Source organism: Nycticebus coucang, chromosome 2, assembly GCF_027406575.1.
Source record: "Nycticebus coucang isolate mNycCou1 chromosome 2, mNycCou1.pri, whole genome shotgun sequence".
NCBI classification, from domain to species: Eukaryota; Metazoa; Chordata; class Mammalia; order Primates; family Lorisidae; genus Nycticebus; species Nycticebus coucang.
This window is the reverse complement of record NC_069781.1, coordinates 36438929-36453287: the sequence shown is the minus strand read 5'-3', so window position 1 is coordinate 36453287 and position 14359 is coordinate 36438929. Positions and strand designations below refer to the sequence as shown.

Genomic DNA, 14359 nt, shown 5'->3' with positions numbered 1-14359 from the left:
GGGGCGTCCCAAGATAGATCTGGGTGACGCCTTCTGGTCCGGGGGCGGGCGGTCATACACTGCTTGTCTGAAAGGAGGAGGCACTGGCTGTAGGGAGGAGGGCTCTAGCAAGGCCTGAAAGGCTGCGCAACCAGGCAAGGGAGGGTGTTGGGGATTTGGGGTTCGGGGTTGGAGGGCAGGCGGGAAGAGCGTCTGATATGCTGCTGGGGTGATTGTCTGGGGACGGAGGCAGGCGCTGGCTAGAGCCAGCCGGTAAGCCTTGTCTTCGTGGGGCCTAATTTCCAGTAGCCGGGTAGGCCTCACCAAAGACAAGATCTTTTCAGTGCGGCAGCCCCGGGTTCCTATCCCCATTCTCTGGCTGGGAGATGGCTTCCCCGAGCCCCCCGCCGGAGCCAAAGGTAAGTAAGCGCCTGTGGGGATCCCCGTTGTCTGGCCACGACCCTAGGTGGCCTCACCACCGCCTCCCCTCACCCTCCGCCCACCTCATGACTGCCTTCTTTAGGGCCTGTACTGTGTGAGGATCCTCACCACCCCTAGTTTTCTGGGGTGCGGTTCGCAAACTGCCCTCTGGCTCCTTCCTTTCAAGAGAGTTGATAAACTAGCTTGAGAAAATTATTAATGCTCCAAGCTAACTCTAATTTGTGAATTCCTCCAAGTAAGGCACTATTTTTGACCTTTCCCTGTGTCTTGTGCACCTGGCACTATGGACACAAAGTATATGCTTAGGGAACCTCAAGGAATTGAATTGGGTCACAAACCAGCACTAATGGAGAATTAGAGCAGAGCAATGAGGTGAAGGAAGCTTGGAGGGGCCTTGGGACAGTTTACTGAAAGTGTTAGGGTATAAACCCCAAAGAATCTTATCCTCAGGTCCTCCAGAAAACAAAGATCCAGTTCCATTATCGTCGAATCTGGGACCATCACTTACAGACGGGTCCCAGAATTGGACACCATATGGAACTCTTAGTTACCATGTTCCTCTTAGTCTGCCTGGCCCTGATAGGTGATTGCTTCTGCCACTTTGAATGGTAGAACTGTCCTTTAGACAAAAGAAACTGACTACAGAAATCATACTATTTCAGGGGTTGCTGACATTTGAGGATGTGGCTGTGTTTTTTACCCAGGAGGAGTGGGATTATCTGGATCCAGCTCAGAGAAGCCTGTATAAAGATGTCATGATGGAGAATTATGGAAACCTGGTCTCGCTGGGTAAGAATCTCCTCTTCCTCTAATTAAAACACCTAAAAAGGTACATAAAATCTGAGAACACTTGGACCAAAATCAGTATCAAAATTGCTTTGTTCCAAAGTTCTGATTTAAACCTTTCAGCCTTTACTTGTTTCCATGACTCTTATCCCTAGCTTCCTTGCAGTGACTAAGATGCAAGCCTTTCTGGCTTCCTGTCTTCATAATCTCATTCCCATATTGCTCTGTACTTTTCCTCCTGGTTCATCCTCCCACTGCTTTCCTCCCACCTCTTTTCACTCTGCCTTCTGGAGCCCCTGTTCCTCTTCACATAATGTTCCTTACCCCTCCTGGCCCTAAGTGAAACCTGGCTCTTTCCCAAGGACACCACTTCTCTGGAAGTCCTTCAAGTGGAGGCTGCTTGTTCTCCCACATCCTCCTCCTCCTCCATCCTTTGTCTCAAAGCTGACAGGGAGAAGTTACTGTTCTTTCAGCTTTTCAGTGCTGTTCCCAGAACATTAGTTTTCCATCTTCAAACAAAATCTCTCTTACTTTGAGGCCTCAGCAGTCTTGCTCTGCCCACTCAATTTCTTTTCACTGTATCCGTCAACTTTTTTATGATCCTTCACATATAACTTTGTCATGTTTCACAGTCTTCTCTACCTTATGTTATCAATGACCTAGTTGATACTTGAGCTTCAGTTGATCTCAAACATACTGACTTCAGGGACCCTGCTCTCCATTATTTTTCAGCAACTCATATACCCACAATATTATTGTAATAGGCAAATCTTAAACTCAAATATCCTATTCTCTGGTTAGATATTCCGGTAATACATGTTTATTGACTGTAACTAAACAAAGATAAACAGAACTGACATGTTTTCTGTCCTTGTAGAGCTTACTAGAGCTTGTTATCTTTCTATCTTTCCTGTTCCTTTCCACCTAAACTTATTCATTCTTAATGATGTTTCCTGTCCTTTCATATCTTTGTTTTTTCACTAGGATGTCAGTCCTCTCCTGACTTCACCTCCCCATACAATCACCAGCACACTTTCTTGCCATCTTGTCATTGTGTTCTACCCATTCTGCAAACTCCAAATTCTGTATTTTTTAATAAAATTCACCTTTTCTTATCTCCTACTTGAGTTGCTAAACACAGCAGGAGAACCTCTCTAACTGAAAGGATTGATGTCCTATCTAAATGCATGGCTTTTATCCTTCTAATCTGTATTGGGGTTTTATATCTCAACAATTTTTTTTGTCCTTGATATGCTCACCTCCCTGTTCCATTTGGTGACTATTCCAAAAACTTAAAAAGTTTTCCTTGAGTCCAACACTCAGTAGTTGACTTCACCTTCCTTTTTACAGAGAAAATAGAGGCTGCTAAGCATGAAATCTCAACTTCTCCGCCCCTCATCTGCACACTTAAAGCTGCTCCTGTCTTCTTACTTTTCAGAAACTTAACCATCAACCATCTTCCTCTCCTCAATATCTTCAGTCTATTTTTTCTCTCTTGGTACCTTGATTCTGATAATTGGTATGTTCACAACTCTTCCAATTGCTACTCTTTCTCTTCACAGTCAAGTTTTTGTAAGAGTAGTTTTTATGTTTTGTACTTCTTTACCTTCCCTTATCTCTGAGCCCCTTTGTCTTGCCTATAACTCTTCCCTTAAATTGTTTAACACTGTTAACACCAAATAATTTAACACTGTTAACTCATTGTCAAATACAATGAGTTTTGGACTTTTTTTTGGCCTTATTCTATCCCCTTCTTTATGAATACCTGAAAATTTTTTTTCTTTTCTTTTCTTTTTTTTTGCAGTTTTTGGCCTGGGTGGGGCTTGAACCCACCACCCCTGGAATATGAGGCCGGCGCCCTACTCCTTGAGCCACAGGCACCACCCAATATCTGAAATTTTTTAATGCTTCCTTCCATCACCTTGCATTCTCAGTCTTTCTCCCAGACTATACATTTTCCTTAGGGGACTTTACACTTCATCAGTTACCACTGTGTGATGATAAATCTCAAATCTTTATCTCCACCTAAGAAAGGAAGTGTAGAGCCTAACTGCCTAGGTTCAAATGCTGATTCTACCACTTGGTTAGCCTTGTGACTATGGGTGACAAACTTAACTTCACTGTACCTCAGTTCGGTTGTTTTTTTTTTTTTATAAAATGGAAGTAACAATAGCTGCATCATAGGATTATTGTGAGCATTAACTGAGTTAATGTATATAAACATTTAGGACACTGACTAGCATTTGGTAAGTACCACGTGTGTGGATTTCTATCATCATCATTTTCCCTGTTTCCTAGTCATACTCATTTGAAGACCATGTAAATTACTCACACCTGGCACGTCAATCTATTATGATTTCATGGGCCTTCTCTTCAAAGTGAAGCACTATAGTTTCTGCACTACCTTGTGTATGCCTCTGTTGTTGAATTTATCTTACTATACTATAGTCATTATTTATGTGTTATTTCTCTAACCTCATTGATCACCATGAGGACAGTAAATACTTTTTTTCATTTGATTTCTCCAGTGAGGGGAATGGTTAAGGCCCGGAGTTTGAGTTCTAGTGAGCTATGCTTTGTCCTTGAGTCACTGCACTCCAGTCTAGGTGACAGAGTGAGATCCTATTCCTCCTGCCCCTCAAATAAAAACTTCTGATGGTTACTGATAGCTTAAAGGACAAAAATCTTGATTTCATATTCTGTTTTACTAGGTCCTCCCAAATATAGACTCTGCCTAGCTTTCAATACCTCAGCTGTTATTCCTGCATACCACTTCAGCCTGCAACCATATCACTGCTGATATATTTATTGTTTTAAAATTTGGCATGATGTCTCTAAGTCACTGCCAGCTTATCCATACATATGGTATTCTGGTCAATAAAATCAGGCAAGTACCCAGCCTTGGCTGCCCATAATACTGCAGGGTGTGAATACCATATGGACAAAGGCATGGCACTGAGCCCATCTGTAATCTTGTACTTCAGGCTCTCTTCTTCATTTCATCTTAAGTACAGCTTTCTGTCATTTAGTATTTCTCCTCCCCAGTCTTTTTATGCTCCTCACTAGTCCCTATCTCCATCCCCTTGATGAACGCTCCCTTGAGAGATGACTTTGACTCTACTGTTCTAATGTAGTGTTCTTTTCCACTGCATCTTAATGCTTTTCATAATCTGCTCTCTTCTAGCTTTATAATTTTGACTTTTCATTCCTACCTTTCCTTTCCATGCTGCTTAAAAACAAAAGACTTTAATAACTACATTGATCACACATGTGATAACTTGATCGCTCAGTTCTTTGACCTCTTCCATTTTAATGGCTCTCTTTAGCCTACTTGGCCCTCATTGGCAGTCCTTGACAGAACTGGAACTTCTGTACCTACAAGACCTGGAACTTATTGTTTTTCTTCTTTGGTTATAGTCTTTCTTTAGTTATTTGTTCAGTTATTAATTCACTCAATAAATATCAAATACTGTGCTGGGCCCTAGAAATTCTAATTCTTCTCCATGCTCCCATTCCATAAACCAAGAACACTGTTCATTTTGTACTCTTTTGGATAGTGAGATTGATAGGTATGGCTCACAAGCCAAATCTGGCCCACTGCTAGTTTTTGTAAAGAAGGTTTTACTGAAACATGGGCATGCCCATTCTATTATTATGTATTGTCTGTGATTATTTCATGGTACAGAGTAGGCATAAAGTTTGTGTGCAATTTAAAATCGTTGTAACTTTAAATTGAACTTTATGTCCACTCTATATAATGGCAGAATCAAGTAGTTGCAACAGAACCCATATGACTCACAAAGCCAAAAATATTGTCTCGTTCTTTACTGAAAAAGCATGCTAAGTCCTATTCTAGCCTATCCTAAAGTTTATGTATTTCCACTTTACTGTTTCCTTGCCTTTTCTCTGTTCTGTCAACGAGCTACTCTGTTATCAAAACTGGTTAAAGATTATAGAAATCCACTCAAACTAGCTTAAGGCAACAAGGGAAATTTTTTTTTTTAATTAAGTCATTTGTACATAGATCTTGAATACATTTATGCCATTATGGGATTCAATGTGTTGATTATTTGTACAAATTGGATTGCTTACATCCTACTATCAACATAGTCTTCACCTCATTTATTCAATTACAACGTTAAGACATTTGTGTTCTACACCTGATAGATCCAACTTGTACTTGCAATTTGCTCCATAGGTGTGGTCCCCCTACTAATCCTCCCTCTACTGACCCACCTCCCTTCCTTCTCCTCTCTTTCCCCTTTCTTCCTTCATCCCAGGCTAAAGTTGTGTTTCATTTTTCACAGGCAAGTGTGAATGATTATAAATTGGTTTAACAATAGTACTGTGTACATTGGATTTTTTTTTTCCATTCCTGAGATACTTTACTAAGAAGAATATTTTCCAACTCCATCCCTGTAAACATAGAAGAGGTAAAGTCTCCATTTTTTTAATGCTGCATAGTATTCCATATACCACAATTTATTAATCTATTCATGGGTTGATGGGCACTTGGGCTTCTTCCATGAGTTGGCAATTATGACTTGAACTGCAGTGAACAATCTGGTTCAAATATCTTTATTGCTAAATGATTTTTGGTCCTTTGGATATACACCTAGAAGAGGAATTACAGGATCAAACAGCAGGTCTACATTTAGATCCCTGAGTGTTCTCCAGACTTCCTTCCAAAAGGAACGTACTAGCTTGCATTCTCACCAGCAGTGCAGAAGTATTCCCTTTTCTCCACAACCACATCCACATCAACATCTGTGGTAGTTTTCAAGGGAAATCTTTATAGAGATCTCTTATAGAAGATACGAATGTAATTATAGCTAGACATAGAAAAGGACTGAAACCAAACGGAATCTCAGAAAATTAGGAATTATTCTTAATCTTTGAAATTTCAGTTTGCTGTAACAAAATACCATTTGCCTGGGTGGCTTAACCAGACATTTCTCTCATAGTTGGTACCTGGGAGGTCTAAAATCGAGTTCTGGCAGACTCAGTTCCTGGCGAGGCCTTCTCCTGCTTGTGAAAGGCCATCTTCTCACTGTGTTTTCATGTGGCAGAGGGAGAGAGAGAGCACACTGTCTTTTTTCCTCTTCTTACAGGAATACCATTCACTTCATGGGGACCCTACCCTCATGACCTCATCTAAGTCTAATTACCTCCCAAAGGCTTCCCCTTCACATAGCATTACACTGAGGGTTAGGGCATCTAATGTATGAGTTTGGGGGTTAAACACAAATATTCAGTAACATTCTTCTTTTGGTCTCTCATTCCCGTGAGTACACTAGTTCTTCCTCCTCATAGTCACATTAGCTTAGCTTCTGATTTGATAAGTTACAGTTCTAACCGCATTCTGATTAAATAACTATTTCAGTTTCAATTCCAGTTTTCTGGGAGAGACCCACTTTGAGTCATCTGTCCAGTGTAGACAAATTAGCTGTGGCCACAGAATGGGACATTTATCACATAAGCATTACCAAGCCTAGATCTAGTGAATAGTCTTTTCAAGTCTGCTCTTTGTGGAGCTTACACTCATTTTCTTCACGTGTCTATCTTATTGTCCTATTTATTTTTATGCCAGCATGATTGTTTTATTTAACAACATATTATATTTTATGTCTGGTAAGATATGTCATTCTTTAACATCTTTTTCAGAATGTACTTAACTGGTTGTCTATTCTTCTGGTTAAAATTAGATTTATTGGGGTTTTTTTATTGGTCTATATGATTTTTTAATTGGAATATGATTACTTTCATAGATTTGTTTGGGAAGAATTAGGATCTTTATAATATTGAATCTCTAAATTTAATTTAATTCTATTATTTATTTATTTTTAAATTTCAGATTAATATGAGGGTACAAATGTTTAGGTTACATTGTTTTCATTTCTAAGGTAAAGTTTTAAGTTGTAGTTGAGTCCTTTACCCAGGGGGTTGTGCTGAACACCCTCACATTGTGCACATAAGGTGAGATCCTGCCAGTCAACCTCCCTCATTCCCCCTCCTCTCTTCTTTCTCTCTCTTCTCCCTCACTAGACTATACTTGTGTTTTTTCTTTCATGTGGGCATGTAGTTATTCATGTATTTATTTCATATTAGTATTGAGTATATTGGATACTTTTTTTCCCATTCTTGAGATACTTTACTAAGAATGTGTTTCAACTTCATCCAGGTAAACACAAAAGACATAAAGTCTCTGTCTTTTCTTATGGCTGAATAGTATTCCATGGTATACATATACCACAGTTTGTTAATCCAGTCATGGGTTCGTGGGCACTTGGATTGCTTCCACATCTTGGAAATTGTGAATTGAGCTGTAATAAATGTTCTGGTGCAAATGTCCTTGTGGTAAAATGATTTTGTTCTTCTGGGTAGCTACAATGGGATTGCAGTATCAAATGGAAAGTCGACTTTTAGTTCTTTGAGAATTCTCCATAATTCTTTCTGTAGAGGTTATATTAGTTTGCAGTTCTACCAGCAGTGCAAAAGTATTCCTAATCTTCACATCTACTTCAGCATCTGTAGATTTGGGACTTCATGATGTGAACTAATTTCACTAGAGTGAGGTGGTATCTCCGAGTGGTTTTGATTTACGTTTCTCTTATGAATACGGATGATGAGCATTTTTTCATGTGTTTGTTAGCTATTTATCTGTCATCTTCAGAGAAGTTTATAATATTGAATCTCTTTAGCCATTAGTTGAATCTATTTAGTTGTCCTTTTGCCTTTTTATGAATTATTTTTTTGTTACTATTGTAAAGAACATATTTTTCTATAATATTTACTGGGTTTTTTCATAGTAAAAGCCAGTTTTTTAATCTTGTTGCTATTACATATAAAATTGTTTTAAGAATTTTAGGTAGACATTCATGTATCTTTAAGTAATGATAATTTTTGTCTCATTTCTTTGAGCAAAACCCCGGAACAATATCCACTGAACAATAACATTATGAAGAGATTGTTTTTTCCCCTTCTCATAGAGTTTTAATCCAATGGAAGAGACAAACACATAACAAAGTGTTAAAAAGTACAGTGTAATAAAGGCTGTAATGGACAGGGGCCAGTAATAAAAAATAGAAATATGTCTAGTAGACGTGGTGAAGGCTTCATAGAGAAACTGTTTCTTTAAACTGAATCTTAAGGAGAAACCAAGAGTTTTTCAGGTAAAGTGTTGAGGGATATTTAGTAAGCAGGATCAGCAAAGATAGGGCATAAAAAATACAAGCAACTCGCCTACATAAAACATGACAGAGTAGGTAGAAAAGTGACTTGAGGCTTAGAGACTGTCATGAAGAGTTCTGAGTATCATAGTAGAGTCTTGATTTCATCTTAAAGGTGATAACATGGATAGAATTCTATTTTTGTAAGGATCTCTTCCAGAATCAGGCACAGAAAATGTGAGGGTAGCCTGAAGACCAGAGTGAAGGATTATTACATGGCCACATGAGTGTAACCGTTAAAGGGAGAAGGTTGATTCTAGAGGGAAATGCATGATTGGGGAGATTGATTACAAGTAAGAAAAAGGAGAAATCTGGGATGATTTCCTCCTTTGGGATTTTAGGGTAATGGATGGCAGTGCCTCTCAAGAGGTAATTAGAGGTGACAAGACATAAAAGCAGATGATTGTATATAAAACCAGTGTATGTTGCCCCATGATTACATTAATGTACACAGCTAGGATTTAATAATAAATTTAAAAAAAAAGAAGGAGATGATAATGTTAATTGTGAGCTTTTTGTGAAGCACATATATAAACTAAGTAAGGATGTATACCTGGGTAACTATAACATGAAACAGTTGACAAAGGAAAGTAAATAAATGAGTGAAATTTAGCAAAAGCCAATGAAGTAAGGAGGGAGCTAAAAGAAAGTAATAGCATAAAAATGAGAAACGGGTAATGTAAGAAATGAGGGTGGTTAACAGTATCAGATGCTGCTGAATAAAACAAGGACTGAAAAATGCCAGCTTTACGTTTTATTTGAAGGTCATTGGTGATTTAATGAGGAGTTTTCCTCAATGCTTAATGAAATTTAGCAAATTTTATAATAGGTTGCAGAGTAGATTGAATGGAAAAGGTTGAACATAGAAAACATGGGCAATAAGAAGCTACATTGTTAAGATTTTCTTTTTCCAAAAGTTGACTTTTCACCAAAAGAAGGATTTCAGGTTCAGGATAAAGTTGGATAATCATATAAATCAGATATGATAATATTTATATGATAATAAAAAGGTGTCAATGGAAAGTATAGATTGAAGAAAAAGGAAAAGAATGGTGATGATTAAACAACTGCTGCAGGATTAAGAGGGGGTTGATGGGTTAGCTTTGGATAGGAATATGGGGTATATGTTTATATACCATTGGCAGATACTTTATTATAGGTAGAGGGCAGAAAGTTGAAGGAATTCTTTTATCCTTTTTTATTGTGTGAAAGAAAATACAGTGCACTAAAAGCGAATTTGAGAGGAGACACTGTAAATAGCCTTAGAAGAAATCAAGTTTCTAGTAGTTTTGTTAAAAGGAAGGAGTAAGAGAAAGTAGGTTTTTTTTTTTTTAATAAAATAACTTGTTTGAAGTAAGTGAATAAAAATTTAAAGGTGACTTCCACAGTTAGAAGATTTGAAAATTAAAGGAAAGAAAAGTATAAAAAAGAAACTTATTTAGGCCAAATGTAAATTTGGTAGTGATTGAATCTTCTAGTGAAATTACTTAATAGGCAATAATAGATGGAAAATCAGGAAAGAAATGAGAAGCAGGCTTAAGTGTCCTATATACCTTTCTGTTATGTAATAGACCAGTGATTTTCAACGGGTGTGCCACGTCAAATTGGTCTGCCATGAGAGGATCTTTGGTGTGCCATGAAAATTTAACATAATCTTAATTAAATTATTTTCAAAGAAGTTCAAAGCCCAGTAAGCATATATTTTTTTAAATCTTCATTTTGATCAACATAATTTAAGTGTACCATGAAAGTTTCAACTGTAGATTCAAGTGTGCCATGGGATAAAGAAGGTTGAAAAACACTGTCTTAAATGATTTTGTTTTCTTTTCCTCAGCACATGTATGATTCTTATTTCTCAGATATCATGCTGGTTCTCAGTTGGAACAAGATGGTGAACCTTGGGTCTTATATCTAAAGTTTAAAAGTTTGATAATCATTTGTACTTGTAGTAGGACTTGTGGTAGGTGAAGTCATAAGCTACAACAGACTGCTCTTTTTTCCTTCATTTCTTTCATTAACTGACCATGTTTCTTTACACTTATTTTATTCAATCACTTTATATCATAGATTCCATGTCATTTCAGTCCTTTAGTTGTTTTTTTTTTTTTGCAGTTTTTTGCCGGGGCTGGGTTTGAACCCACCAACTCTGGCATATGGGGCTAGTGCCCTACTCCTTTGAACCACAGGAGCTACTTTTTATTTATTTATTTTTATCATATTATTTTCTTTCCCCTATTTGTACTCATCATCATACTCACCATTTGGTAGCGAGAGGGCTTCATGTCTTATCTCTGAATTCTGGCTCATCACATAGTGCTTGGAATGTTTTTAATGGGCAGCAGGTAAATTCTGGTTAATGAATGAATTATTGTTTCCACTGATTCTTTTTTATCCTTCTTAGCATCTTTTTTTTATGTTTCTTTCTGTTAATTATTTGGTCTACTCTCAGTCCAATAATGCTTTCTCACCCTAAATTTTCCTGAACTTACCGATTTTGTTCTCTTCATACTCTTTCTTCCTTGATAGACTGGTTAATCCCACCTTTACTTGTTTTATTTCTTTGTTTGCCCATCTGACCTTGCATAATTCAGTGCTGACTTGCTAGCCCTTCATTCCAACTCTTCTTGCTCCTACTGTCTCATTGTTTGCCTACTGAACACTTTTTTCATGCCCTTCTCCATTTCATTGCATAGTATAGCATTTACATGTGTTAGCTTATTCTCTTTGCCAAGTGCTATTCTAAATATTATGTATGTGTATGAAACCAATTTAATTCTCATAACAATACTGTGAAGTAGTAAAGTACATTTTATAGATATAGTAATTTATCTGAATTACCTTATTAGCTAAGAGAACTTGGCTAATGTTTGTATTTTTATTTGTTATTCTAGATGTTTTGAACAGAGACACGGATGAGGAGCCAACTGTGAAACAAGAAATTGAAGAAATTGAGGAAGAAGTGGAGCCACAGGGTGTAATAGTTACAAGAATAAAAAGTGAAATTGACCAGGATCCCATGGGTAGAGAAACATTTGAACTTGTTGGTAGGTTAGATAAACAGAGAGGGATCTTCTTATGGGAAATACCAAGGGAATCTTTGACCCAAGAACAGAGAATGTTCAGAGGAAACACTAACATCCGTAAGAGACCAAACTCAGAAGAGAAGTGCCACAAATGTGAAGAATGTGGAAAGGGTTTTGTCCGCAAAGCCCATTTTATTCAACATCAAAGGGTCCATACTGGTGAGAAACCTTTTCAGTGCAATGAATGTGGGAAAAGTTTTAGTCGCAGTTCATTTGTTATTGAACATCAGAGAATTCACACTGGAGAAAGGCCCTATGAGTGTAACTATTGCGGAAAAACTTTTAGTGTGAGCTCAACCCTCATTAGACATCAGAGAATCCACACTGGAGAAAGACCTTATCAGTGTAATCAGTGTAAACAGAGCTTCAGCCAGAGAAGGAGCCTTGTTAAACATCAAAGAATTCATACAGGTGAGAAACCCCATAAATGTAGTGACTGTGGGAAAGCCTTCAGTTGGAAGTCACACCTTATTGAGCATCAGAGAACTCACACTGGTGAGAAACCCTATCACTGTACCAAATGTAAAAAAAGCTTTAGTCGAAATTCATTGCTTGTTGAGCATCAAAGAATTCACACTGGGGAAAGACCTCATAAATGTGGTGAATGTGGGAAAGCCTTTAGATTAAGTACATACCTTATACAACACCAAAAAATCCATACTGGCGAGAAGCCTTTCCTTTGTATTGAATGTGGAAAAAGCTTCAGCCGGAGTTCATTCCTTATTGAACATCAGAGGATCCACACTGGTGAAAGACCTTATCAGTGCAAAGAGTGTGGGAAAAGTTTTAGCCAGCTTTGCAACCTTACTCGTCATCAGAGAATTCACACAGGAGACAAACCCCATAAATGTGAGGAGTGTGGAAAAGCCTTTAGTAGAAGCTCAGGTCTCATTCAGCATCAGAGAATTCACACCAGGGAGAAGACTTACCCATACAATGAAACTAAAGACAGTTTTAATCCAAATTGTAGTCTTGTTATACAGCAGGAGGTCTACCCTAAGGAAAAATCTTACAAATGTGATGAATGTGGGAAAACTTTCAGTGTTAGTGCTCATCTTGTACAACATCAAAGAATCCACACTGGTGAAAAGCCTTACTTATGTACTGTTTGTGGGAAAAGCTTCAGTCGGAGCTCATTTCTCATTGAACATCAGAGAATCCACACTGGTGAGAGACCCTATCTGTGCAGACAGTGTGGCAAAAGCTTCAGTCAGCTATGTAATCTTATTCGACATCAGGGTGTTCACACAGGCAATAAGCCCCATAAATGTGATGAATGTGGGAAGGCCTTTAGTCGGAACTCGGGTCTTATTCAGCATCAGAGAATACATACAGGAGAGAAACCTTATAAATGTGAGAAGTGTGACAAAAGTTTCAGTCAACAGCGCAGTCTTGTCAACCATCAGAAGATCCATGCAGAGGTGAAAACCCAAGAAGCCCATGAATGTGATGCTTGTGGTGAAGCCTTCAGTTGCCGCATTTCTCTCATTCAACATCAAAAATTGCACACTGCATGGATGCAGTAAATAGAGAAATATGTAAGCTCAAATATTTTATTTGAGACTTAATTACCCAACTGCAGTTTAAGTATGGCTCATCGTGGGTCATATTTAGTGATAAAGTAGATTCTTCTTGGCCTCAGGCAAATGAATGGTGGACAACTGCCTATGGGCAGTTGACTTCCACTGCTTTTTGTTTTGATGATCAGAGACTTGGTAATATATCTAAGCATCTTTAACAAATCTTTCAGCAGAGAAGTTAAAGAGCACATAGGAAGTGCTCTGAAGGACAGAGTTGAATTAGCTGATGTTAGAAAACTAAGAATAATGATTACAAGAAGTCTAATGGCACCAGCTCATTGTTCTTTTGGTTCTATGATATGTTTGGCTGTGCATGCCAAAGTCCAGTGATTAAACATATATCATTAAGGAAACAAAGCACCAATGTTCTGAAACTAGTATATGAACTTTTTGTCATTGTTTAAGGAAGCCAGTTATTTGGCATGAGAGTTAAAAGCAGTTCCAATGCCTGTTGGATCCCAGATCAATGAAATGAGTGAACCATTAAAGATTATGTGAATAATTAACAAACTTAGCAAAAATATTACCAAGGAAACTTTGGGAGTGCCTTTATTTCCCCCCCCACCCCAAAGTGGATAAAAGTATTGTTCTTTTGTGTCCTCCCACCTGTGAAAGATACTTGTAATTCTCTGTGGATAAGTTTATCCCTCCACAACCAGCAGCATGTGAAGTGTACATATTTTTATTACCAAGAATTGGAAATAAAAAGGCCTGGGTTTGTGCTAGGAAGCTGAGATATTTTGGTATTGCCTTGGTTTTTATGGTAACGAGATTTTGCATGCAATTTTTAAATCCTTATTTTAAAAAGGATTAGTTAATCATTATTATAAACCTATTAATTCATCTGTTTTGGTCATTAAAACCTGTTGTTTTGTTGCTTTGTGTAAAGAGTACTTTGTTATGTTAGTGTAAATTCAATTCTGTCAAATACATTACTGTGTTTTTTAAATTAGAATCAAGGATTTGAAGAAAATTGTTCTCATTTGTTCTGCCTAACTCTTTCTGACTAGTTTAACTTTTTCTAGAGTTGTTCACCTAAGGTTAAGTCCAGGTTCTTTAGTGCTTGACTATAGAATTCCAAATCACCAAAACTACAATTCTATAACTTCCTAATGGTTTGGGCGAATGACCCCTCTTTCACTTATACCCCAGCTATTGGAAAAATCACCTCTAAATGTTCATCCTCACATAATCTCTGCCTGAATGTAAATCTGGAGGTTATGGTACATGTATAGAGTGATACCTATCTCTTTGCACTCAC

General features: G+C 37.8%; 1 protein-coding gene across 6 annotated transcripts; it reads left to right on the top strand.

Annotated features, from left to right (window-relative positions):
• The first annotated feature begins 12 nt into the window (after positions 1 to 12).
• ZNF189 (zinc finger protein 189) lies at positions 13 to 13980 on the top strand. Of its 6 annotated transcripts, none has more exons than XM_053574114.1 (4): positions 37 to 134; positions 286 to 398; positions 1128 to 1209; positions 11327 to 13980. In XM_053574114.1, exons 2-4 carry the CDS (start codon positions 366 to 368, stop codon positions 13042 to 13044), a joined length of 1833 nt encoding a protein of 610 aa, XP_053430089.1. In that variant the 5' UTR covers positions 37 to 134; positions 286 to 365; the 3' UTR covers positions 13045 to 13980. The 6 variants fall into 6 exon arrangements, with proteins under 6 accessions (XP_053430100.1, XP_053430096.1, XP_053430089.1 ...); XM_053574109.1 differs by having other exon boundaries at positions 1125 to 1209; XM_053574100.1 differs by having other exon boundaries at positions 1083 to 1209.
• The last annotated feature ends 379 nt before the right edge of the window (positions 13981 to 14359 follow it).

Coding starts and splice junctions, on each gene's coding strand:
- ZNF189 (XM_053574100.1), top strand. CDS start 366: ATGGCTTCCCCGAGCCCCCCGCCGGAGCCAAAG. Junction 399..1,082: donor GCCCCCCGCCGGAGCCAAAG/GTAAGTAAGCGC, acceptor ATACTATTTCAG/GGGTTGCTGACATTTGAGGA. Junction 1,210..11,326: donor TGGAAACCTGGTCTCGCTGG/GTAAGAATCTCC, acceptor TTGTTATTCTAG/ATGTTTTGAACAGAGACACG.